The sequence below is a fragment of the Bradysia coprophila genome, unplaced genomic scaffold, assembly GCF_014529535.1.
Source record: "Bradysia coprophila strain Holo2 unplaced genomic scaffold, BU_Bcop_v1 contig_235, whole genome shotgun sequence".
Taxonomy (NCBI): Eukaryota; Metazoa; Arthropoda; class Insecta; order Diptera; family Sciaridae; genus Bradysia; species Bradysia coprophila.
This window is the reverse complement of record NW_023503496.1, coordinates 496,155-523,260: the sequence shown is the minus strand read 5'-3', so window position 1 is coordinate 523,260 and position 27,106 is coordinate 496,155. Positions and strand designations below refer to the sequence as shown.

At 38.9% G+C, this 27,106-nt stretch overlaps 3 protein-coding genes and 1 long non-coding RNA gene across 10 annotated transcripts in view; 1 reads left to right on the top strand and 3 right to left on the bottom strand.

Moving 5' to 3' along the window:
- LOC119077322 (ecdysone-induced protein 78C) overlaps positions 1-26,019 on the top strand; it is an 85,761-nt gene extending 59,742 nt beyond the window's left edge. For both annotated transcript variants that reach the window (XM_037184503.1, XM_037184502.1), the window contains 7 exons: positions 2,338-2,471; positions 5,581-5,722; positions 23,487-23,809; positions 23,948-24,072; positions 24,187-24,343; positions 24,427-24,685; positions 24,787-26,019. In XM_037184503.1, coding sequence (XP_037040398.1) covers positions 2,338-2,471; positions 5,581-5,722; positions 23,487-23,809; positions 23,948-24,072; positions 24,187-24,343; positions 24,427-24,685; positions 24,787-24,908 — 1,262 coding nt within the window. In that variant the 3' untranslated portion in view covers positions 24,909-26,019. The remainder of the gene's footprint in view (positions 1-2,337; positions 2,472-5,580; positions 5,723-23,486; positions 23,810-23,947; positions 24,073-24,186; positions 24,344-24,426; positions 24,686-24,786) is intronic.
- On the bottom strand, positions 3,086-5,148 carry LOC119077317 (salivary glue protein Sgs-3-like). Of its 6 annotated transcripts, none has more exons than XM_037184495.1 (3): positions 5,000-5,148; positions 3,848-4,935; positions 3,086-3,760 (listed from the first exon to the last, which is right to left on the bottom strand). In XM_037184495.1, exons 1-3 carry the CDS (start codon positions 5,042-5,044, stop codon positions 3,172-3,174), a joined length of 1,722 nt encoding a protein of 573 aa, XP_037040390.1. In that variant the 5' UTR covers positions 5,045-5,148; the 3' UTR covers positions 3,086-3,171. The 6 variants fall into 6 exon arrangements, with proteins under 6 accessions (XP_037040390.1, XP_037040392.1, XP_037040388.1 ...); XM_037184497.1 differs by having other exon boundaries at positions 3,086-3,570; positions 3,985-4,935; XM_037184493.1 differs by having other exon boundaries at positions 3,086-3,949; positions 4,016-4,935.
- On the bottom strand, positions 7,629-22,021 carry LOC119077354. The gene is made up of 3 exons (XR_005087777.1): positions 21,866-22,021; positions 8,773-8,776; positions 7,629-7,638 (listed from the first exon to the last, which is right to left on the bottom strand). It is a non-coding gene; the product is annotated as an uncharacterized LOC119077354 (long non-coding RNA).
- LOC119077320 (arabinose-proton symporter-like) overlaps positions 23,865-27,106 on the bottom strand; it is a 31,323-nt gene continuing 28,081 nt past the window's right edge. Inside the window, exon 5 of the mRNA XM_037184500.1 lies at positions 23,865-23,902. The gene's annotated coding sequence lies outside the window, so the exon portion shown is untranslated. The remainder of the gene's footprint in view (positions 23,903-27,106) is intronic.

The window sequence follows — 27,106 nt, the reverse complement described above, 5'->3', positions numbered from 1 at the left end:
CGAAAAAACGAAAAAATTTTCTTTTTGTCAACGTACTGATCCTGTCAGAATACTGATTCAGTCAGTGTAGTGACCCAAACTTGGACAGAGTTTAATCAGAAAAGCGTTTTACCCATCTATCACATGGAACAGGGTATGTGATGTTGCCCATCCTTAACTTAGAACAAAGCGTGCAGTAGTGTAATCGACCAATGGTACAAAACTTGTAATCGACCAATGGTACAAAACTTTATTTTACCTGGAAGCCAGACTAACTCCAGGGGTGGCGTTATCTAATATGCAGAACAATCACCAAAACAAACAAACAAACAGAGTATAATTACTCTTCCCTTTCCCATGGATCGCGTGAAGCGTTGCTTCTATCGACACACCCAACTGTTAGGTCAGTTTACACAAGGAAGATTCAGTGCCTTTTATAAGGATTTTTCACTGGGGTGCACAACTTTCCGCAGGGCCCCATTTTTTCTCTCGAAAGGGACAATTTTTCTCGCCAAGGGGCCCATGTTTATTTTTTGTTTTCGTTAACAGTAGTGAACGCAGATAAACATACATTAGTCGGTTCAAGATATTGCTTTTTTCGCCGCAGGCAAAAATTTTTGAAGAAAGGCTGGTCACTAGTTTTGCAAGATCTCATGGCTTCAAAAAATCGGTCTCTTCTAGTCTATTTCGAGATAAAGGTACAAATCGCGAGCGGAGCGAGCGAGAAAATTTTCAGATATTCTGCTTTCAAAACGTTCTATTTCTCTTACGCTTACGCGCGATGTAAACTCCAACGTCCTAGGACGGCCCTCTTAACCCCTCTTAATTCATGTCTCGCTGCCGATGAAATTATCAGCAATTATCAAATAAATACAAAAATATAGGCGCAGCTTTGAATTACAGCGGATGATTAGTTTTGAATTGCAGCGCTAAAATAATTAGATTAAATTTGAAGAAACAAATTATGTGACAGATTACAATGAGTTTTTCACTGGGCGGATTTATAAACAGTGGGGTGCACTGATAGGGGACTGGGTGCATTTTTCCTCCGACCTTGTATGTTAAAAAAGGCCCTGGGCACCAATGAAAGCACAAACCAGGTATGGTACATCCATATAAGCCGGATCAAATAGCGATTTCGTTTATTTCGTCCTCAGACAAACTCAGTTTTCTTTTAAATTTCACCAAAATTATCAAAGTCACCAAATGGTTTAACGTAACCTCAGACACAGAAAATTTAAAATTTTGTGTATTTTTGCAATTATCGCATCCAGAGTGGGTGCGTTTTATGTCATTATATACGATTTATTTGAATTATAGGGATCCTAAAATATTATTTTGTAGTACTGTGGTGCACTGGGTCGCACCTAGAACCACTGGGTCGCACCGACGGGGGACTGGGGTGCACTTTTCCCCCGAGCTTATATGTTATAAAAGGCTCTGGAAGATTCACTTTGCTTCTACCGGCTCACCCATTTGTTAGGTCAGTTTCCACAAGGAAGATGCACGTTGCTTCTACCGACTCACCCATTTGTTAGGCCAGTTTTCACAAGGAAGTTTCACTTTGCTTCTGCTGACACACCCAATTGTTAGGCCAGTTTCCACAAGGAAAAATGAACTTTTGCAAAGCCGTTTGGGTGCAATTAGTGTATTTTAAACTGTTTACACATAACACGGTCGCAAATAGGCGATAAATTTCGAAATATCTACGCTGACTACCTAGAAACCATACGTACTGTTATTGGATGGTTTCTTAAGTTTCGTGCTTAAGATATGTGGACGGGAATCTCCTTAACCTGTCACATACATGGGTTATCGATAGCGACGACAAAAATAATGACAATCTCTGGGTAATATGGTCCTTTATGTAGTAAAATGCATGTTATTAAATATTGAAGTACAAGATTTGAAATCAACAGATTAATAATACTGGTCATATGCTTACCGTCTGTAACAGGTTAGTATTGCGTAGCTGCTAATATTTCAGTTCGTTACAGTAATTTACAAATTTTTACTTCCGTTCCGTTCTTACATTGTCTGTCAAATGGTAAACCAAATACACTATTACCCTGCCAAAACATATTATATCTTCATTGCAGGCGACTTAAATGATAATTTATCTTAACTGTATTCTACCGCACGGTCTATTATAATAATTAATTATACGTCTTCCACACACCGAATATAACATCAAAACGGGAGAGAGAGAGAGAAAAAAACACATTTTTTTATGTTAAATCTTGAAAGTAACAGCTCGTGACAAAAGAGAGATGCTATCGAACGATAACGAACACTTTTTCGCATTTTTAAATTTTTGTTTTGTTGTTTTTTGACCGTTTGTTTTTCTTTGATTTGCAGAACAACAATTTGCTACAGCCGATTCGAATTCAAATTCAACAGGTGTACCGTCAAAACAATTCGTTCCGTGTAAAGTGTGCGGAGACAAGGCGTCTGGTTATCATTACGGTGTAACATCCTGTGAAGGTTGTAAGGTACGATTTATTAACGATAGTTTGCATCTTCATTGACTGTTTAAAATCAATTTTCTGCATGAATTTGAAATGGCTATTTAGCATCACTTATCACTTAAGTAAAGTCTGATATTCATTGGTTTGATCAGGAGATTCTATGCAGGGCATTTACAGATCTCAGAAATTGTATTGACAATTAAGGCGGTCTCTTTATTTCGTCTTTTGTAATCGACCTAGAGCTCTCATTCGTGCTGCCGCTTCTTTGCGACCAAAAGCAAACCCTTTTCGTGTTAATTGAGTAACAATATGGCCAACCGAAATGATTTCGCACACTGTTTCGATTTGTAGAACGATTACAATGAATTTGTTGCTTGAAAAATCACTGGCTACATAAGATTGGTAAAATGAGGCCATACCATTTTGCATGGGCACATTTGGCGAATTATAAATCTTATGAAAATGAAATTTGCAAAACTCCATGCATCACCAAACATGCTGGCCTCGTGGTGTTTACTTACACTAACAAGTGCGAAATGTTTGGTGTTCTATAAAGAAGTACCGAGGTAGTCTCACAAACCGTGGCTCTATGACGGACTGATATGAGCGTGTGCCTTGCTAAATGCATCAAGTTCAGTTACAGTGACCAAATTTATTTCAACATTGATTGACATTTGAAAGAAAGTGTTTCCCAAGGTGAGAAATGTACACTAATTACAATATTTCAAGTGGGACGATATGTTGTACAAGTTGGAGCACAGTCTACAGTGGGGCGATCAGTTGGTTGCCATGTAGTGCCAGTGGGATTATCAATTGAAGGACGATATGTTGTACAAGTTGGAGCACAGTCTACAGTGGGGCGATCAGTTGGTTGCCATGTTGTTCCAGTGGGATTATCAGTTGAAGGACGATATGTTGTACAAGTTGGAGCACAGTCTACAGTGGGGCGATCAGTTGGTTGCCATGTTGTGCCAGTGGGATTATCAGTTGAAGGACGATATGTTGTACAAGTTGGAGCACAGTCTACAGTGGGGCGATCAGTTGGTTGCCATGTTGTGCCAGTGGGATTATCAGTTGAAGGACGATATGTTGTACAAGTTGGAGCACAGTCTACAGTGGGACGATCAGTTGGTTGCCATGTTGTGCCAGTGGGATTATCAGTTGAAGGACGATATGTTGTACAAGTTGGAGCACAGTCTACAGTGGGGCGATCAGTTGGTTGCCATGTTGTTCCAGTGGGATTATCAGTTGAAGGACGATATGTTGTACAAGTTGGAGCACAGTCTACAGTGGGGCGATCAGTTGGTTGCCATGTTGTGCCAGTGGGATTATCAGTTGAAGGACGATATGTTGTACAAGTTGGAGCACAGTCTACAGTGGGGCGATCAGTTGGTTGCCATGTTGTTCCGGTGGGATCATCAGTTGACGGACGCCATGTAGTGCAAGTTGGAGCACAATCCGATGTAGGACTGTGAGTTGGTTCAGCAGTTGTAGGAACGAATGTCGTACAAGTTGGGGCGCAATCCGATGTAGGACTGTTTGTTGGGTCAGCAGTTGTTGGAATGAATGTTGTACAGGTTGGGGCACAGTCTACAGTAGGTCTGTCAGTTGGTTGCCATGTTGTTCCGGTGGGATCATCAGTTGACGGACGCCATGTCGTGCAAGTTGGAGCACAATCCGATGTAGGACTGTGAGTTGGTTCAGCTGTTGTTGGAACGAATGTCGTACAAGTTGGGGCACAATCTGATGTAGGACTGTTTGTTGGGTCAGCAGTTGTTGGAACGAATGTTGTACAAGTTGGGGCACAGTCTACAGTAGGTCTATCAGTTGTTTGCCTTGTTGTTCCGGTGGGATCATCAGTTGACGGACGCCATGTCGTGCAAGTTGGAGCACAATCCGATGTAGGACTGTGAGTTGGTTCAGCTGTTGTTGGAACGAATGTCGTACAAGTTGGGGCACAATCTGATGTAGGACTGTTTGTTGGGTCAGCAGTTGTTGGAACGAATGTTGTACAAGTTGGGGCACAGTCTACAGTAGGTCTATCAGTTGGTTGCCATGTTGTTCCGGTGGGATCATCAGTTGACGGACGCCATGTAGTGCAAGTTGGAGCACAATCCGATGTAGGACTGTGAGTTGGTTCAGCAGTTGTAGGAACGAATGTCGTACAAGTTGGGGCACAATCCGATGTAGGACTGTTTGTTGGGTCAGCAGTTGTTGGAACGAATGTTGTACAAGTTGGGGCACAGTCTACAGTAGGTCTATCAGTTGGTTGCCAAGTTGTTCCGGTGGGATCATCAGTTGACGGACGCCATGTCGTGCAAGTTGGAGCACAATCCGATGTAGGGCTATCAGTTGGTTGCCATGTTGTGCCAGTCGGTACGCAATTTATGTCAGGCGGCCATGTAGTGAAGCCATGTTCGTGATGTTTACGATTTTCATCTTGGAAAATGTATCTGCGTAAAAAGCCCGGTCTTGCTCCAAGATTTAACTAATTTGCAAAGAGATATTAATTACCAGAAACATGGAGGAAGCACCAAACCGTATTTCCTTACTTGTACTAAATTTACAGCAATCAACAAAACGTGCACAAGTTTCATTGCAAAAACTAATTATTCTCTTGCTGCGAAGGTTATAAACGTTCTGATAAAAGATACGAAACAGCGCACCTTCTTTTATAATTTTTTCTCTTTTTTCATTCTACTAAATTTAGAAACACTTGTGTCCACACAACATTTTCGGAAAAGGTTTTCCTTTGTGTTGATGTGACGCGTTTTCAGTTTCTTTTTATCGTCAAATCATCTTGTTTCCAGCGAAAAATGATATGGAAAATTACCGTTGCGCCGGTTAAGATGTGGTGGTCATGAGATGAATAAATTATCGAAAATTTTAAATTCTATTGCCCTAGGCAGAACTATCTATCTCGCAGGTCAGGTCGATAAAAGTCAAATTGAACACTAAGTACATGGAACCCAGAACCCTACTTTGACCCAAAGGTTCCGCGATACATTATTCGTATTTTTGTGATCCGCTGAGGGTCGTTCGTCTCTTGCCTTATACACTTTGGATAAAAGTGTTTAGTGACCCAGTTATTTCTTAAAAAAATTAATTTCAACTCGATTTTGTATACTTTCAGGGATTCTTTCGCCGGAGCATTCAAAAGCAAATCGAATATCGTTGCCTTCGTGACGGAAAATGTTTGGTTATTCGACTGAATCGTAATCGTTGCCAATTTTGCCGATTCAAAAAATGTTTAGCCGTTGGAATGAGTCGAGATTGTAAGTGTTGTCGTTTTTGATTTTTGATTTTTATTTTTTAAGGGAGAGGCGACATTTTGCACGGTCAATATCGTCAGGAACAATATTATCATTCAAAAAACGATAATGTCGTCATGGGGACAATAGTATCGTCATGTTGATGATAGTATCGTCATGTTGATGATAGTATCGTCATGTTGATGATAGTATCGTCATGTTGATGATAGTATCGTCATGTTGATGATAGTATCGTCATGTTGATGATAGTATCGTCATGTGGACGATAATGTCGTCATGGGGACAAAAGTATCGTCATGTTGGTGATAGTATCGTCATGTGGACGATAATATCGTTAAAAAAACGATATTATCATCTACAGGGCGATATTATCGTTCCTGACGATATTGATCGTGTAAAAATGTCCAGTCCTGCCACCATTTCTACCATAGCAAACTAAAATGTTAGGTCGAACATAAAACGGTCATCATCTGTTTTCAATATTTCAACTTTTTCGCAAAACTTTACTCAGCCTTCCCCACACATAACTGCAGTCAATTTGGTTTAAACTTTCTCACAAATTGTTGGTAAAAATTTGAAATCCAAATGTTAATAAATAAACCATAAAATATTACCTGCAATGAATTAACCGAATTGCGGCAGTTAAAAATATGTCTAAATTCACATCGCTATGCACCATACATATAGACCCGTGCGCCACCTCAGCAGATGGATTGATCCAAGCGAAACGGTGCCTGTTCTTGATTAAGACTAATATTCATTGCGTTACCTCCCAATGGATCAGTTGAGATATGAGAAGGAGGACATAATGAAAATTACATTCAAATTTCTACGTTAAGAGCAGCTTCTTGATCCACGATTATAAGCCAATCAAATAAACTGAGAGCATTTCGAAATGCGGTAGCGAAGAAACAATAGAGAGAACCATGCCTCTGTACATCAGAAAATGGCAATTTTCGTTCTTATACTGACAAACTCTCATCGGTCCATCCAAAGCAGGAAAACCTTTTCCCGTCCTTTCACACATTTTCCTCAAATTTCCCACAATTTTCCTTAACTTTCCCAAAAAATATCAAAATTTGATGAAAACATTTTCACAAACATAGTCCCTGATCCAAAGTGTTTCAACCACTGAAAGTGTTTGCAAATCCGCAAAAACAAACGAAACCCTATCAACGATAGCTGGCCGAGCTTTGACACGTCAAAGGTTCTGGAGCCTCTTTTTTCACATTTTTTCTTCAGGAAAATGTCTGAATTCACCAACGCCTCGAAGGATTTCAACTATCAAAATCACAAGGCATTTGAATGATCTGTAAATATTTCTGGTTTGGCGTAACATTGAGGTATATAGAGGTCAGTTGCTGGAATTCCATCACTCTGGAAGGTCCAACTTTTTCCCAACTCTAAAACTCAAGCATTTCTGAACTTGTGGAAAGATTAAGGTGTCTAAAGTACAGTTCCCAGGATTGCGTCACTCCGGTCACTCCAGGAGGACTAGTTCTAGAACTCAGGGATGACATGCATTTCTATAATTTTTTCAAACTTTCTTCTTCAGGATTTAGGAAAATTTTGGGTTGTCTAGAGGATTCCATCATTCCGTTCTAGAACACAAGGACAATAAACATTTCCATCTGTTTTCTTGAGCTATTTTCTCGATACAAAAAAGGCATAAGATCTCCACAGGTCAGTTCCTACGATTTCATCACTCCTGAACGTAAGTTCCTCAAACCTTATGCCTTTCTTGTATCCCGAAAAGAGCTAAAAAACAGATGGAAATGTTTGTCGGTTTGAGTTCTAAAAGAGGGAATGATGGAATTCTAGGAACTAGCGTCATTTCACCCCAAAGCGTTCCGGTATTTACGTCAAAAATGTTCAAAAATTTCACTTAAATTCTTGAAGTTCTATGTGCATCTCAGTAACTAGTGGGGACGAAGAGTTTATATGTATTAGAGCCCCGAAAAGGGGATGAAAAAAGGTCAGTCTTTTCGTTCAACTACAGTTAAGGCTCTGCGACCAGTGGCGGCGCACCGGTTCCATCACCACACACACACTTTGTGTGCATAACAAAATGATTTTGCATTGAAAATGTTTGTTTTTTTCTGTATTGCAAAACATTTATATCTAAACAGAAAAGCAACGCCAATAAATCCTATCGGAAATTGTTCTTATAAAATCATGAAAAATATGGAATTTATATTGGCCAGAGAGCAACTGGAATTAATCTGGTAAAACTGTGCACCACTTTATGGTAGCATTGGAGCATGCGGACATTATAGTTGAGAAGAACGAAAAAAAAGTCCGATAAAATACAAATAACAACCGGAGAGAGATAGATACAAAGTTTAATTTAAATTATTATATTTTAAGCGCTTGAATTGTTACCATTTTGCAGTTTATAATCTTTGGATTTTACTTTATGGACGTGATAGTTTTGTGATTTTCGTTTTTTTTTCTCTTTTGATTATTATGAACGAAGTCTTTTTCGTTTCTTAGCATTTCACGATTTTATGTTGGAAATGCATAAATTTAATTAAATTTAACAAGCAGCTGTTCGTGTACACGGTAACATAGCGATGCAAAATTATTGCAAAAAGGAAATCCAACCAATGAAGAAAACATTGTTTCGGATAGACACTAAGTTATAGAGACGAAAAGAAAGGCAATTATAATTGCCGTGTTTGAGTGGATGCCATACCAAAATGGAAGAATTTACGGAGATTTTCCATATACAAACTCGTTCGTTGAAGCATTTAATAAATATAGGTTCCATGTGCACACGAACCATCTGGCGTTCGATTTTAACTTTCTAAGGTCTTTGTTGTACGAATTTGTTGCAACAAAAATTTAAGACTTAAGCAACACGGACTTAATGTCCTACTTACTTACTTAGGCGGGCAATCTTCTCCAATCGGACCTATTCCGCGCCAACGTTCTCCAGTCGCTCACTCTTAGTACTTTTAGATCAGACTCAATTGCATATTTCCATCTCGCTCTTGGTCTTCCTGGTCTGCGTCTTCCATCGGGATTTGTATTTAGCAGTTTCAGTGGTACACGTTCCTCGTTCATTCTTTGCACATGACCGAGCCATCTTAATCGATTGATTTTGATGAATTTGACTATATCAGGCTCCTTGTAAAGCTGATACAGCTCATGGTTGTATCTTCTTTCCGTTCTTGCCGTTCACATTGACACCTCCAAAAATTGTTCGAAGAATTCTCCTTTCAAAAACCAAAAGTGTCTGTTTGTCACTTTGTGTCATGCACCAAGCTTCCGATCCATATGCTACAACTGGTCGAATCAGCGATGAAGTTGTCATGTACTTGGTTTTTCTCTCACTGAACTTGAGACCGTACTCAGCACCCCTATCTTCAATTTTCGTGAAATTCTCTTTAACGATGTCAATGTTCCATCCAATTAAGTCTAGGTCATCAGCATATCCTAACAACTGACTCAACTTTCTGAAGATTGTACCGCTGGTTTCCACGTCGCTCTCTCTTATCACCTTCTCAAGAACAATGTTGAAGAACAAAAGTTGCCAGTCCATCGCCTTGTCTAAGTCCTTCCAAGGCTTCAAAGGTATCAGATAGATTGTTCCGAATTCTGACCTTGGCTCCCACATGTGACAGAGTCATTCTAGCCAAATGAATAAGTTTTTTGGGGTAACCAAGTTCCACCATCGCATTCCATAGTTTCCTCCGAAAAACGCTGTCATATGCCGTTTCGAAATCAACAAACAAATGGTGTAGAGCAACATTGAACTCTCTGCATTTCTCCATGATCTGCCTGATGCTAAACAACTGTTGTTGAGCGATCGTTGCGGAATCTACCCTGGTATTCACCAGTTCCGAATACGCCATGAGACGCTGCCATAAAATATCCGCAAATATTTTGTACGCTGTGTTCAATAGATTAATTCCTCTGTAGTTGCTACAATCCAATTTGTCACCCTTCTTATACACTGAACAAATGATTCCGAGTTCCCATTCTTCTGGCATTTCTTCACGTTCCCAAATCTTCATAATCAGCTCATGTAACCGTGCACACAGCGCATCACCTCCATATTTAAAATACTTAATGTCCTCTCACTCTAATTCCTTTGACTAAAAATCGTCTCAATTGGCCATAATTTATTTTAATTCTGAAAATAAGCTGGCGGTATCAATCTCCGGAAATGTAGGCCATCTTATGACCCACCAAACCTTTGCTATACGAATTTTCGCAGTTCAAACTTAATGTCGCACCTAACTGTCTAACTGCAGTACAGTCAGGGTCAGCTTGAATTTGTTTCAGCTGTTTTTAGCTGATCCACACATGCAATCAGATCTCAGATATCAAATCTGTTTAGTTTATACGGTCGAAGCTGGTACAAGCACGAGGATGGTAGTGGTAAAACCGTATAGAGAAATATCAACGTTCTGATTGTTTGGGTGGGTGGATCAGCTGAAAAACAACTCATGATGAAATTTCACCGCCTCTGCCTGTAACAATTATCATTGGCAATCAGTCCAACTATTTTCTTTCCATTTCGGTATCCTTGATTCTTCGATCCCTTCAATTCGTCATCGTATGCAGATATTGTAGACAGGTAGACGATTGATTGGTCAGATTTTTTTTAATTTAGAGTCCTACCTGAATTTCTGTTAACGCCACCATGACTTCTTTAACAGTTATTCCAGGCAGCTCTTCCGATCCATCATCATCATCATCATCATCTGATTCTTACTCCTTCGAGGGAGCATAGAGAGTCTACAAATTGTCTCTATCGAATTCGGTTTGGAGCTAGCGCCTTGACTTCCGTCCATTCTTTCCCGGGTTTCCTCGCTTCGTCGACGCCTGTTCGTTTCCATCTGATTTTGGGTCTGCCTCTTTTCCGTCTTCCCTGTGGGTTCCAGTCCAGTGTGGTTTTCTCGATGCTTTCCGCAGGGCGTCGAATTGTGTGTCCGATCCAATTCCATTTCCGACGTTTGATCATCACTTTCATTTTCTCGAATTTGGTTAGGTTCCACAAGTCGATGTTTGAAATCTTTTCTGGCCAGCGTATTCTCAGGATTCTTCTAAGGCATCGATTTACGAAGACTTGTATTTTGTTCTCGATTGTCGATGTCATTTTTTTAGTTTCGCAGCCGTAGAGCAATACTGAGATGCAATTTGATTTGAAGAATTTCAGTTTCAAGTTTCTCGTTAGTTGTGTAGAATTCCAAATATTGTTTAGAGAGATATGAAACATTCGATCCAACATTTGTAATTACTGGTCTCTCGGGCTGGTTCTCTTCGGTTGTAGTAGTTGGCTTTGGTTGAACTGATGAGAATAAATCTTCGTAAAATTCCTGCGCAATGTTCTATTGAACATTTCGGTCCGATTGAATCGTTCCAGTTTTGTCTGTCAATTTGAACTTTTCCGACTGAATGGTAGAAGGTAGAAGTGCATCGTCATGTTCGCGTTGTGTTTTGCCTTATTATCTCCCTTCAATAGGCCATGACAAAATTACGCTTTGTTGACGAGTTCTCGAATGACATTTCTAGTGAGAAAAGTGCAGCACTTTGTCTCTCTCTTGTGGCGAGAAAATAAAACTTTTCTCATTGGTATTCATCAGTTTGGAGCATAGTAGTTGATGATTTTCGTTAAGTCTCGGTACTCTACCGAGTCTCTTTCTCCATTCTTTATCAGTTCTATTCGCTTCGCAATCAGATCTAGTGTTTCTTTGCTGAGTTTTGATTCTTTCCCACAGACACATTTGCATCTGGTTTCCCATAACGATCTTGTTGTTCATGTTGTCCAGTGTTTCGTTTTGGCCAGTTGGATTTTCTAACTTGGCACTAATTTCCGTTTGAAAATCTTCACTCTTGTAGTCGTTGGACCTCCACCTTCTCATGTTTTTTCACCATCTTTGATCTTTCAAAATGTGTATTCAACATGATTTTTGCTCTTACCAATCGATGATCGCTACCCGTCGTAAAATTGTTCAGGACTGTTCAGAAAGTGTGTCCTAGACTACATAAGTTAAATGGTCCATTCTGTCCAAAATACGGAGTATGTAAAAAGAAATAACTGGTGACTAGTCAAGATGTAGTCTCCATGGTCTGACTGGTTCGGAAAAGCTATTCGGGGTTACGCAGAACTCATTTATAAAGGGCCCAAACATTAAAAATTTTCATACAAAAATCCTAAAGGCCCTTCGAGTATCGCGAGAATTCACAGTATGACCAGTCCGGACCTTTTCTATTATTTACGATCGCTTTCTCGTTCTTAACCCAAATTTGTTTTTTTTTGTTTCACGAAATAGTGAGGCTAAGTTCGTAGATGGGCATATTCGGGTCGGCCCCTCGTGAGTTAGGGCCATCAAAGTGTTTTAAGGTCTTTTGGGGATATCTACGGCAAAATAAACGATGGAAATGCAAATGAAACGGCTAACGATAGGTATTGTCGATACCAATTCAGGAAAAAATCATTGAAATCGGTTTAATGGACCGTGAGTTAAGGCACTAGAAGTAAAAGGCTACTCGGCCCTAAGTGTTTTTTGCACATAAATCGAGTAAATTTCATTCGATTTTGCTAATTTTTGTTTTATTTGTAAGGTAGTCGACCACCCAATAGAATGTTGTTGACAAAACTGTATATTTAGGTTCTTGGACTAAGGCCGCTACTAGGTCCTATATGTATTTATAAGCAATAAATTAAAATTTTAGGTCAATTTGAAATTTATGTTACATTTGAAAGGAACGTCGTACGGGGCTTCGTAATTGCGCTATGTGCAATTTCTAAGATGTACAGATATCATTCGAAAGGCTTACTAGTCCAGACGCTTGTGTCATCCTGTGACCATTTTTGACGCGTCTGTCCCATATAGAAAAATTTTTATGCATTGTTTCGGATGTATTAACGTTAGTACTACAATTTTCTGTCATTTTCCGGCTCATTTAAAATTTAAATGTCTCGAAAATCGAAAGGAAACAGTGTAATTTGGTGCAAGAAAAATCCAATTGTGTATTAACCGCACTTTTTGCTCAATATCTCGGGCAAATTTTTTTTTATCACTTTCGGAACTTTTTTGGCTGTAGTTGAGACCTGTACCTGTCGATCGAGCCTACTTACACGAAATCCGGTCGTAAGACACCGGCCAAAAATGGCTTCAAAGTTAGCGGTTTTTTTGTGTAGTGTCTACGGAAAATGACCATATTTCCGTCATTTTGTTTTTCCAAAAAAAAAGTTCTTCCATAAAACTTAGGTAATTAATGTACCTTTCTAACAAAAAAAAGAAATCCGAACCAAGTCACTTCTATCTCGAGTTATAGCGATTCTTAGTTTTACACTAAAGCGGTAATTTTACCGGTAATACCGGTTCATCGACCTCAAGAAAAAAATTTAGTTCTACAACTTTTGATACTCTATCAGAATCCATTCACAAAAAATCTTAAAACCTCGAATCCCACAGAGCCACTTTTCGTGACACAAGCGTCTGGACTAAAAGTATGGGAACAGACGCACTAGGGTCACGTACGCAATAGATATACGGGTTCGTACGGGCCTCAGTTGCAGCAAACGCTCCGACTGTTCTTATGGCTCGTTTTAGAAAATTTTTGGGAGAGGAGTGAGATAAGAGAATGAGTAAGAAAAGATTGGAGTGCGGTGTTACTTTGAATAAATTTGCTCTTGTCGATAGTAACTGCTACGAGTAGTCCTGACTGAACAAATCCTTGCCTATGGTTTGATTGAAATTACTGGAGTGATAGGATCGCTACGGAAAGGGTTACCGAGTTCAATAACGATCAATTATCAATGAGCCACACAAGAAACTATCCATTTCCCTACCGGACCCTAATTGCGAATGACAATGAAATTCTTTGCCACACACTTTTTTCCATAAACGAAACTTTGATCTCCCCCACATACAACCGTCGTCGCGATGTAAATGAACTTTTGCTATCTAAATCGCATTACACATAGGAAGACAGAATCAAAACAAAACTTACTCTCTACACGCCGTACGTTTTGAATAAAAATGCTCATAAAATGCATACCTCAAGCGAACCACAACACAACAAAAAAGCTTGTTGTTTACACACAACACAACTAATCTATAGATAGAGTCGTCACTACCTCATTCAGTTAAAAAACACTTCCTCCAAATGACTATTTTCCGATATGTAGTTGCTGGTTGTTGTTGTTGTTGTTGTTGCAGCTATTTTTTTCCGAACACAAAAGGAGAAAGTTTTTTGTTTACAGCTCTAAAAACTGAAATGAATGTAATACACCAAGAGCCATTACCGCCGCCGTATTAACGTATCGTGTAGTGTAACCCAACAACACGAATATATAATAAAAATGCAGAATATTATAACCGTTCGGTGCAAAACATATTTTCGTTAGTTTTGGATCAGAGGCATTGGCATATCACCATCAAAGTGAAACAGTTTCATTTCTTTCACCGGACAGATGTGATGTGAACGTTTCTTTCCGTTTTTTTTGGTGGCAAATTAATTTTACTGAGATTTCGCTTTGAGAATTTGTTGCGTTTATTTCGTCTGTTTTTGCTGCTCGATTATCAGCACAGAAATTCGGTGAAGATCCGTTGTTCGGTGTATTTTATCGGGAACAGTTGTGTTAACCGAACGAAAAACGTTTTTTTCCTGTTACGTGCCGTCGTTGTGTTTATATCAATTCACGTGACAAGGATCTCGAGCAATATTCGTTCCCTTCCGCATATTTTCCTCTCTCACTCTCCATTTTCCGAACGACGACAATTTCAATATAAAACATTCTTGGTGTCAATAAAGAAACGGAAATTGGCAGAGAGACGACGGGATAATAAATAACATTGTTTGTGTGTGTGTGTGCGGTGGTGGTGTGACAATAAGTTCTTCTTTCAAAGGATTACAGTGATGCTTGATGAAGGATGCAGTGTGATTTACAAAATGTCATGGGCGGAAATATGCCGTTAGGTGAAAAGTGTAAGGAATTTTTTGTTCGTTATTGTTACGTTCGCTGATCGGATGTAATATTTTCGACTATAATTTGATTTCTTTTATCGTTTCCGATTTTTCCCGTTCGCATCTCCAACTATATCTACAGTTATACTAAAATCACAGTCGCAAGACGTGTATTAGGGCCCGAATCGTGTCCACAGCAACAGTATAATAATACCAACAATAGGGACACTGCTGGAGAGTTAAGTATAGTTTCCACTTAAAAGGAGCACTCCGTTTAGCCTCCTTTTACATGACAGTTGTAAAATAGAACAAAGGAACTGTCACGTAAACGGAGTAAAAAATTGAAATAAATTCAATTTCCACTTCGTTTGCGTGACAGTTCTTTTGTTCTATTTTACAACTGTCATGTAGACGGAGGCTAAACGGAGTGCTCTTTTTAAGTGGAAACTATACTTTATAAAGTCTTATTTGTGAGGGATCATTCATAAATTATGTAACGTTTTTCAGTGCTGTCATCAAAACGAAAAACCTAAATAAGTCGAGAAGTACGTGCTCTATGAAGTGATTTATGCTTTAGTTGGGTACATTGGGAGCATTGGGACTTTTAACTTCGCAGGTTGCTTCAGTTATTTATGATTAAATTTTGATGACATCACTGAAAAAGCGATACGTAATTTATGAATGATCCCTTCGAACTCTTCGAGAATTATTAAACTTCCTCCGGAGGGGAAAAAATCAAATTTTTAAATCGTCGTTATAAGACTAGGAAGACTAGATACGAGGGAAGAATGGAATCAATATGGAAACAAAACTTTCTGTGTTTGGGCTTACAAAATTGTGATTGATGTGCAAGCCAATCAAACCTCCTGCAGAATGTGTTATGTATCTCATCTTCCTTGTTATGGCTTCATTCAATTTTCCACAATTCCTTTACTTCAATCTTGGAAGTATCAGAAAGCAACCCAACCCAAGTATTAACAAGGCGGAAAGGAGGAAAATTGTATACTTAGTCTGCTTTTGAATCAGTATTCGTGTTGTTGCCGACAAAGAACATGCACTCTCATTTGTTTTCATTTAAAGTAAGTGGAGAGAAGACGAAAACCTCACCAAAAACCAACAACAAATTTGATTAAATCTCGGAAACATTTGAACCAAGTGCAGCATTCAACCAACGTTGTAACGTCTAACAATTGTACAAACTTTGAGAAATTGTTGATTTCAGGTAATAATGGAATTTTGTGTGCCTCTCTTTCCGCCGAATTAACTTGTGTGTTGAATACAAAAACGGGTGTAATGGTAGAGTGCTATTATTGAGTGGAATAAACTGGATCGAAATCGTCCGTTATTCTAATTCTCAAAATGTAAGCGTCGGCCCGACCTTATCTTTACGAAGGATTTTCTTTTAATATTCACCACACTACGGTCGTTCTACGAAATGATCACCACAAAGTTCCAGGGACTATGTTAGGGAAAACAATTTTTCCACATTTTCTTGAGTTTTACAATATTTCCCTAGATTTTCCTAATTTTCCTCAAAAAAAATGTTTTAGGAAAAATCTGTGAAAATATATGAAATATCGGGAAAACGTTTTCTCATAAAGAGCCCCAGCAAAATTGTCGATGGAAGTTGCCATGGTCTGAAATTATTACCAGGTTCTCAGGCTCGTGATTTTCATTCGAAGTTCTAGTTTTCGTGTATTACAGACTCTAAAAATCCATGGAATTAGAAGCTCTTCACCCACTCTTCAAGCCTTCCAGTGATGATTGCTTTTATATACAATAAAAGTGAAAAAGGAATTATAAGACGGACGGTTTGCGGTGTCCATCAATGTAGTATTTTTATTGCGTGTCCTTAGCATGTCAAATATTTAACATAACTCGGACGAAAAATGACGTTATCGACGTCGACTTCGCCTCGGATCAACAGACGCAAAAACTCTATTTTTCCGTAGTTGTGGCGTAAATATCTATTGCTTGCTTCTCATGGTTTAAGTCCTGATTTTGACTCTCTCTCTCGATGTAAATGAAAAATCTCATCCTTGTGGTTTTCGCTGCCTCGGCTACGCCTCCGAGCAACAACATTCACCCAAAAACTGACTATTCATACCCTGTTATGTAAATAACTATTATATTGCCCAAATACGTCGCGTCGGTCGTTAAGATTACCTTAACTTACGAGAGAATTTAATTGAAGAATCTCGCATTCGTGTGCTTGCTTGCACAGACGAAAGTATTGACTTAACAACATTAAAGCGGCAATCAAATAACCATTTGCAATCAAATGCTTTTATAAAGACTTTAGCCAAGAATCAAGCACAACTTGCCATTAAGTTGGCAGGTACGTACGTTTTGGTTGCGAAACCTTAGAAAAGTCTTTCTAAATTTCGTATCGAAAACAAATTTCAATTTAATTTGAATCAAGCACAACGACCACACAACAATATAATAATATGAATGTGACGTGCCTAATTTTCTATAATTCCGGTCCGTGATTGTTGTGTGTGCTGTTTTTTCTTTCTTTCTTTCTTCTGCGTCTCTCTCTCCATAAAGCGAAAAGTGTGTCAACTGAAATATTGCCACTAATTTTCCAAATAATTTTTCTGTTTTTGTTTTTATTTATATTTCAATTTGTTCGAAAGGCTGCACGTCGAGCAACAATCTTAACCCAGAAAAAATTTGTTTCGGTTGTTGAACTTGCGTTTTTTTTGTAAATCAAATCCAAAATGTAAGACGAATTTAGAGTCGCAAACGGATTAAGAGTTTGAACAATTGTTAGACCCGTACCGAGTGACGAGTCTTATAATTCACCGAATGTTCATATCCGTGTCCGTTGACATGTTGATATGGGAAACAAAAATTATTGAAAGCCCGGTGCACAAGCGCGTTGTCCCATGCCATAGGACTTTCATTTGCCCAATTTAGTGATTTTACCCAATTTTACCGATATTTTCTGAAAATTTAATAAATTTAACGAAAATCAAAACCGGTAAATTTTCGGTAATTTCCGGTAAATTTCGTTAAATTTTGGTAAATATTACTAAATTCGGTAAATGAATTTACCAATGAACTATGAAAAACGGAGCATGCAATCGATGAAATAAGGCTTGATTTCCACTTACCAAAAAAGTTCTCAGTGTGAGAGACAAAATCGCAAATTTTCTATTTTTGCTTTGTTTACTTGACAGCTCACTCTCTCACGGAGTACTTTTTGTTGAATAGAAACCATACTTAAGTGTCCATTTCACTCAACAAAAAGTACTCCGTGAGAGAGCGAGCTGTCAAATAAACAAAGAAAAAATTGAAAAAATTCAATTTTGACTCTCACACGGAGTACTTTTTGGTAGGAGCATTATTTCCAATGAACGTCAACACAATGTCAACTTTGTATGTAGCGGAGAACATTTCGATTTCATATAAACAAACTCACCTCTCATGAGAGGTGAGTTTGTTTATATGAAATCGCTATGTCCTCCAGTTTGTATGAACAGACCATACCTGGTTTATACTTTCATTGATTATTTCTAAGTCACCCACTGTAACTCAGCGGTTCAGAGTTATTTTTGGTCCCGACTTTGAGGTGAATTAATTTTTGTAATGTTGTCATCATCATATTTTCTTATGACTAAAGTTATTGCACCTGCTAAGTACGGAAATTTTATTTATTTAGTAACATCGATAAAACGCATCATTTTACCTGCTAAGTTCGTTTGGATTTTATGAAATCGAATTCCAAGGCTGTATACTTTGGGGAGGTCACGCAGACCGCCATTTTATTAGATACGCGGGAACACACCACTTCTGATGACTGTACATATACACAAAATTCACCACATCATCAAGACGACGAGAATCATCAGAGTAGGTGAATTTTTGTATGAAATCGGCCATTTTATCATCAACTGTGGTGTGTAACCCGCGTATCTGTATCTGCGTGACCTCCCCAAAGTATACAGCCTTGATCGAATTCACCGCACTAGCTGCAACTTGATGCAAACGAATTCAATATGTATGCAATATAACGAAACTAAATTCACCTGAAAGTAGGGATCCCTGCGTGACTGCGCATTTGTATTACCTTCCGCGTTTATATACTATGGTTACGCACACATCCTCACTTTCAGGTAAATTTCGTTTCGTTATGTTGCACACATATTGAATTCGGTCGCGCCAAGTTGCAGCTGGTGGTGAAGTGAATTCGATTCCATACAAACTTAGCAGGTGCAACAACATTAGTCACAAGAAAAAGTGATGATGGCAACATTACAAAAACGAATTCAACTGAAAGTCTGGATTCAAAACCTCTGATCGGACCTCTGATCCGCTGAGGGTTTGCATTACCTTCAGTGTTTATAAACTTTGACATAATTGCATATTCTATCTATAAAAAAGCTTAATCAATAAAGCATTCTAAAGTTCAATACTTCTAACAGTTTCCGTATGATTGCCCAAATCGCTGTTCTGGCAGTTGGGCCCTCAGACAGAAGGAAAAAATCTACATTTTGGCACCAACTTTTTTTCAAGACTTCTGTAGGCTTGCAGCCCAAAAGTACTGAATTCATTTATATGTGCAACGATAGTGGGTGAGGCCAGCTACAACACCCCATACTCAGTTCCGTGGTACATCGAAGCTGCAGAGAAGGCGGACTCTCCGAACATTCACTATATTTCTAGTCATAACTCTAGTGGATCAACTAGCACCAAGTGGTGCGTATACTCCACCTGTAGGTCTTTTCAATGCCGACAATCGTACAACATTACAACAATTTAAAATAATTTTTTCTTGAGTTATTGCCGAAAAACTGTTTTCGGTACCCTCTGACATGTCTTCACTTTTGAGCGCTTTTCAAAGAAAACAATTTTTTTAAGAAAAAGTGAAAGACACGTGTTTCCTAGAATTGAAAGACGAATCCAACATCACTCATTAAAATCGGAGACCGCTTGTTTCCAAAGTTAAAAAAATCACCTGAAGATTTGGCGATATCACTCCTAATACTCTGAACGAATTCGGCACATCTAAAAATGCATCGCACGGGTCTCGCCTGAAGCAGCCAAAATATTTTTTTTAATTTCAATTATTTACATACAACATAAGCGCGTCGCTCATTTACCCAAATTTGGCTAAACAATTACTGTGTACGATATTATGATTGACTTGCATTCATTGTACATGTACACAGTAAACGAATGCGGACTCATTCAATAGATGTGTACAATCGCATGGTGGATACCATTTATGAAAAGAAGAAAAAAAAATGAAATTAATTGAAAAGAAAATTGGAATTAAGCTCATGCAATTTGAATATTGTATGGAAACAAATCGTAGGCAAGGTATAATGACCCTTGTTGTGTTCGCTTTGTGATGTCAGATGTCATTAGAGAAAGTTTTTTTTTAGATTGGCTTTTGTTGTATTGTAGGTCTCTGACTTCATTACAATTCACGATGCAGAGAATTTAACGTTTTGCTACTTCCTCAATGCCTCAATAATGTGGGCGTGGAGTGGAACTAATGCGAACGTTTTACAAATTCTTTTTTTTTTCGGAGCAAATAATGTTTTGTGATTCAATATGGTTGGGTCATTTTAGACTCATTAAGGGTATGGTATCACCGCCAACTGACTCCTATTGAAACGCATCAATTCCAATGTCAGTTTAGATATTTTCGCATATAGTGTTTGTTCAGGCAACAACAGGCCATCACAGGCAGGCACATTAGTCTTCATGGCCTTGCCACTAGGAGCGAAATCAACACCAGTCAAATAATAATTATTTGTTATCTGATAACCGATAGCTAGCTAAACACACACAGTTAACGCAATTAGAAAATTTTGTGGTTGGTAGCTGACTACCGCACTGATAAAAAAAATCGTCAACATACGTCCAGTATGTATGAAATGGCTGGCAGACAGCTTCATTTCTGCCTTACTTCGGATATGTATATTCCAACGTCTGACATGTATATCGTACATGTTCGACGTACAATCATACGAGTGACACGAATAGTCATGAGAAGTGTGTATGATTATACGTTGGACATGTACGATAATATCGTACTACGATATACATGTCAGACGTTGGAATATACATATCCGAAGTAAGGCAGAAATGAAGCTGTCTGACAGCCATTTCATACATACTGGACGTATGTTGACGAAATTTTTTTTATCAGTGCGATATTAAAATTGACTACCAAACGTAATTTTCGGCAGAGATGTGTACTATTTGAGAACATCAATTGACGAAATGATTCTGCCTGCCTGCCTATTTAAAGCTTGAATTTTTGGTAGTTGCGACTACAATGCTGATAGAGACGTGGTAGAGATGTTAAGGCTGCCAGCGGACTTACTCCGTTTAGCTCTCCGTTTACGTTCTAACAATGGAAAGTGGGAGGAGCTTCAATTGTTCACTCGTAAACGGAGTGCTAAACGACGTAAGTTCGCTGACAGCTTAACTGTTTGAGAGCTGCACACCAACTGATGAAATTATTTAGGCTGTTTGCCTATTTATAATTCGATAATTTGGAAGTTGACTACCCAATTGGTAGTTGAATACTAAATTGGAAACTGAAATAAAGTTGGCGGAGATGTTTACTGTTGAACAGCTGGATGTCGATTGATGAAACTGCTTCCTGCTTGTCTATTTATAACTCACATAGTTTGCAGTTGGCAGCTCCGGAATTGAGAAAATTGAGAGAAACAAAAAAGGCTTATGGCGGAAAACACACGAGTAATTTTGCATTGATGGGATCGACAATTATGCTGCGTTTTCCATTGTAACTCTATATTCACCACAGGCTTAACAATGGAAAACGCAGCATAATTGTCGATACCACCAACGCAGAATTGCTCGTGTGCTTTCGGCCTATAGCCGGTCTATTCTTGTTTGCATCTATTGTCATTTCACTATAAAATTCTAATTTTGCGACTTTCGCAAGACATATTTCCGCAATACACATGACAGTTTAAAGTGAACATAGTCCACAAGGGCGCGCACAGAAATTCTATTTTTTCGTCGCCCATTCGTTGTGGGAACATAGATATTACATTAGGTTTTGTGTATGAAATTAAATAGGACATTCGGTATTTTTACGTAGATGCTATTGGCAGGCCATTTCACCTGCAAATAGTCTTTGTAAAATGAAAAATGCTATTGACAGGCGCCTGCCAATAGCATCTTTAGTAATAATTTGGCTATTGGCAGGCGCCTGCGAATAGTCACTACGATATTTTTAACGTTGCGAATTGGCAACGGACTATTAGAATATCTACGAGTAAGTGTTACATAGAAAGCGAATGAAGGAAAAATCATCTTGCCCAGCCGCGCATTTGAACACGGAACCTCTCGATTATGAGTCGAGAGCTCTAGCGCCAAAGCCACAGGTTCAGAACCTTGAGTGAACGTGCCGAGTTAATGAAAGTAAATTTTGACAACTGCCGCAAATTTAATTAATTGTTTTTCACTATTTAAACACAATGTCATCCCACTCAAAAATAATTATTTTTCATCAATACGAAAATCGAAAACTTTTTTACATCAGAAATGTCAGGTTTCACTGACAAGTTAATTCTTCACGGACAAAATCGGCCGTGAAGAATCTAACCTCACAGTTAACTTTGACAGTATAAACTGAGCGACAAAAGTTAACGTGAGTGAATGAAATACAATTCTTGTACGAGCTCCAAGAGTTCCATAAATGTTTGTGGGACGTCGGGAGAAAATTCATTCAATCTTGTATGTCAATTTTAAACTCACCACACAGACTTTGCGTTGCATATGAGGAGGTTACGCCGATCCAAGGTAGTTTATGAGGAGGTTACGCCGATCGCCATTTTTTTCACTGAACATAGCGGCTATCAGTAACTCTAACTGCATTTCAGTAAGAACTGAACTGAACTGAAATTGCGCCACAATTTCTTATGAAAATTTAAGCAAGGTTCAGTGGATTCTTGCGATAACGGCCCCAGTGGTCAACGTAACCTCCTCATTATACAAAAACTTGCACTATAGTCTGTTCTTTTTGTTCAGGTTTCGTTCAGTCAATTAAACGGAAGCCGATAACAAAACAAGCTTTGTGGTGAACATTCAACGTTTTCTCTTGGTCTTTTTGAAAATAACTTCCTCCAGACAACAGAACTCACAAAATTTACCTTTACTGGCCGACGTAGTAAATATTTGAATTTCTACCAGATAATATGCGGCTTTCAGTTCCTTATTATACACTATGGCCCTCCTATTAATGATGCCTCATAATTTCTTCCATATTGTTACCCCAGGCATACTCAATGTCGAATACTCTTCGTTGCAACAGAGAAAAAATGTTGAGCATAATCTATGTACTGTACAGTTAGTCATTTCCCTCAGCGATGGTTAATTTGAAACGCGGAAACGAAAAACTGTTGTTCGTTTCAATGAATTGGCAATTATGCTTGAATGGGAAATAATTCCATTTTCCGAAGGCAATTGTTTCGAGAGTAAATTACCTGCACTTTCTATAATTGTTGCATTGATTCCACATACTGCATACGATGCACTCGACGCCAGTTCTTATGCATGATGTTTGTTTATGAAGAAAGATGATGTAATGTCGAACCGATAACAATGAATTATCATCCATAGTCTGTGAACCAAGTGTTTTGCTGAGTGACATCGAATTCTATTCAATTTATAATGAATGGAAATGGTCATTTGCATCACTCGTTTCCGGGTTGATTTGTGGAAGAGTACGATCGTTGACCCTGATACATTATTATTGTTACAACAATTCAAACGTTGATATAGAACTAAGTCAAACCACATTGCACGCATAACTTCATCTAATCGATCCCAATCCGTCAATCCACAGCTGTTCGATATGGCCGAGTACCAAAACGATCACGTGAACTTTGCGGCAACGACGACAATACGTCCGTACGCGTAACAACGCCGACAACGCCGTTAACACCCACTACACCACAAATGTGTTCAGTAGCAACACCGCCGGACATAAGTCCATTGGCACCCGATCCCGAACTGCCCGGTTCCACCGAACTGTCTGTATACGATGTAATTTTATGTGTGTCACAGGCACATCGTTTACATTGTACGTACATTGATGAACTGACTAGAGGCATACAACGGCGACCGATAAATATACCAATGACGATCATGAATAACGTTGACTGTGAGGTAAGTTTGGACAGGGATTTCGCGGAGAAATGACAACAGATGGCGTTGCTTCCATGTGGAATGGAAGCAACGCCATCTGTTATCATTTCTCTGGGATTTTGTTGAGTTGTTCAGTTCATTCAAATGTTAAATTCAAAGGTGACGACATCACAAACCGAATCGCTGGAGAACAAGAAAATATGGCTCTGGCAGCAGTATGCATCTCGTATAACGCCAAGTGTACAACGTGTCGTTGAATTTGCTAAACGGGTACCTGGTTTCAGGTAAAGACCGTTCAATTCCCATTCCAACTATGCACGCGTTGTGAAGACACGCTTTCATAGTTGCGATTGGAATGAGCCCATCATCGATTGTAAATTTCTGCGCTCAAATTTCAGTGATTTTTCCCAAGACGATCAACTCATATTAATTAAGTTAGGATTTTTTGAAGTCTGGCTCAGCCATGTCACGAAAATTGCCACCGAAGCTGATGCATTGTTAACGTTCGACGATGGGAGCTATTTGACGAAAGAACAATTGGAAATACTGTATGATGTAAGTGGAATGGGGCGGTTGTGTCCGATGTGTTCTATCCGTGAAATGAAATTCATTTTTTCTTTGCTGTCCCGTCCAATCAGAACGAATTTGTGACTGCATTTCAAAGTTTCGCGACCGGTCTGAAGGGATTCGGTCTGAGCGACACGGAAGTGGGCCTGTTCTCCGCATTGGTACTGTTAACATCACAACGATCTGGCATCACTGAACACAAACAGATCTCGCGAATACGCGAGAAAATTGCCGAAGCACTGCGTGTACAAATTGTTCGATCGCGACCCGGATCGACGGTATCGTTACAATTGATGCCAGCATTAGAGGCCAAAATCCCAGAACTGAGAGGTGCGTAACTTTCCGATCAACGCACATGTTTAGCGAATCATAACGAATTGTTGGTTGATAGTGGTATGGTGAACGAAATCGTTTTTTTTTGTTTGTTTCAGGTCTCGGTGCTAGACACTGTACACATTTAGACTGGCTGCGAACGAATTGGACACACATAAGATTGCCGCCATTGTTCGCCGAAATATTTGACATTCCCAAGAGTGAAGATGATTTAAATTGAGTGAAAAATGAACTGCAAATTTGGTTGTAAACTTAGGTGATCTCTAGAATGTTGCATGACAATTATTGACGAGACATTTTAGCTATTATGTAATAGACAGCTCGTCGATTATATTTATTACTAAACAACAGACAACAATATGGAAAATTAATGGAATGATCTAATCAACTTAACTCATATTAACGAAAATCCATTCAAAAACACCAAATTCAGAGTGTGAGGTATTTCTAATCTGCAATGCTTGTGTGACTCATCAGTTAGTGCACGAAAACAATTCGATAAATTTGTGACAAACTTTTAAAATTCTGGTTGTGAACATCGTTTGAACATGTGCTGAGAATTTTACTGTTCAGGTTATGGGCCCAGTTTCTAATTTCTACGTTAGATCGTGGTCCTCAGATGTGTGCATTAGAATTGCTGCTTATCGTCTATGGATTTTGAGTAACGTTCAATAAAAGAATTCCTAAAGAAAGAATTTTGGAACTTGCAGCCACCGGAAAAGTTTACTTTATTTTTGCCAATGTAAAAAATTGAAAATTTCACTTTTTCGCACTGTCTCGACGGGAAGAACTAGTAGGGAAGTCTTTATGAGCGGGATGAACTTGTTCGTAAGCCTTTATCAGCGGGTAGGAAATTATCGGGAAGTCTTTATCAGAGCGAAGAACTAACTCATCGAGATACTGCCCGATGAATTATACTTTACCACGAGCTCGAGGGGTAAATCACTGATTTTATGACAAGGATTATATGGGATTACATGAGAAAGTGGATTACCCCCTCGCACGAACTATACTTCCCTTGAGTTACTCCTCCTGGTGTGACACTTTCTCGCAGAGTTCACAGACTCAAGAATTTAAAACCATCGCCTGCGACTGATAGTTTCAGTGGTTTCAGCAGCTTTTGTTGATCGAAAACCAAGGTGATTCGCAGTTTGAACTCTTTGTGATAGTCGTACCTTCGAAAAAGTCACAGTGACTTGTTTGATTTACTTTGTCTCTATTTGTCGTGTCACTCGCTCGTTTCGAGTCTACCAGAGAATTGTGTCAGATTCGCGGGTGACACAACGTCTATTAAACGACAGTAGTTCGATGCGGATTTATGTCGAATTCACTCAAAGAGCAATTATTCGTCAACATTCATTAGCGAATTTTTGACAGTTTTGTCAAGGCTACCCATATCGCAGACATGGGTAGAGGAGAGAGATGGATAGTGAACTTTGGCAGTTGTCACTTAACGAAGAACAATTGCTGTACGCGACCTAGCATATAAATGCTCAAGGTAATGCCAATACTGTTATGATAAGAGCGAGAAAACCGGAGATCAGTTAACTTAAGGTCCTTGTCAAAATGTTTCTTTCTCTATGTGCAGTTTCGCACGGATCCCTGCTTTCAGGTGAATTTACTTTCGTTATGTTGTACACATATGACACATATTGAACTCGTTTGCGTCAAGTTCACGCTGTAAGTGTGCCTAAAATTTGAATTTTAAGTGAACAATTCGATGAAAAAATGAACCAAAAAATACATTTCAACGCTTCCTTCCCTGTATGAAAATGATGCTACGTTAGAAAGACCTCCGCACTTTCCATTTTGAATTTCGACCGCACTTACGGCGTAAATTGCAGCTAGTACGTGAATACATCACCAGCTGTCAGACACGTCGAATGAACCAACGTCACGAAAACTCAGGTGGAGCTACGTCCGCGAGTACCGTATAATGAACATGATCGATTCCATGTAAACTTAGCAGGTTTAACAACATCTCTCATCCGAATATATGATGATGGCAACATTCACCTGAATGAATTCACCTGCCAGTCTGGATCCGTATTTTCTCTTATCCGCTGACAGTTTGCATATTCATATAAACGAAAATCCCTTCAAAACAATATTCAGAGTGAGGTATTTCTTATCTGTAATGCTTGTGTGACTCATCAGTTAGAGGATACGTTTGAAAGATGATCGGTAAATTTGTGACAAACGATAAAACCCTTCTCGTTATGCGCATCACTTAAGCAAGCAATGAGAGTTTTGGTGCTCAGGTTATGGGCACATTGAAAGTGGAATGGAATGCTTAATTTCCTCTTAACCAAAAAAGTACTCCGAGTGAGTACTCACGGCTCTCTCACGGAGTACTTTTTGTTGAATGGAATAGAAACGTAAGAAAAGGTTTGTTCTGTTCAACAGTCAAAGTGAGAT

Excerpts from the sequence above, each read along its gene's own strand:
- LOC119077317 (XM_037184492.1), bottom strand. The coding sequence starts at position 5,044 with ATGAAACTTGTGCACGTTTTGTTGATTGCTGTAAATTTAGTACAA. Across the intron at positions 4,936-4,999 it reads TTGCTGTAAATTTAGTACAA|TTAAATCTTGGAGCAAGACC; the intron begins GTAAGGAAATAC and ends TTTGCAAATTAG.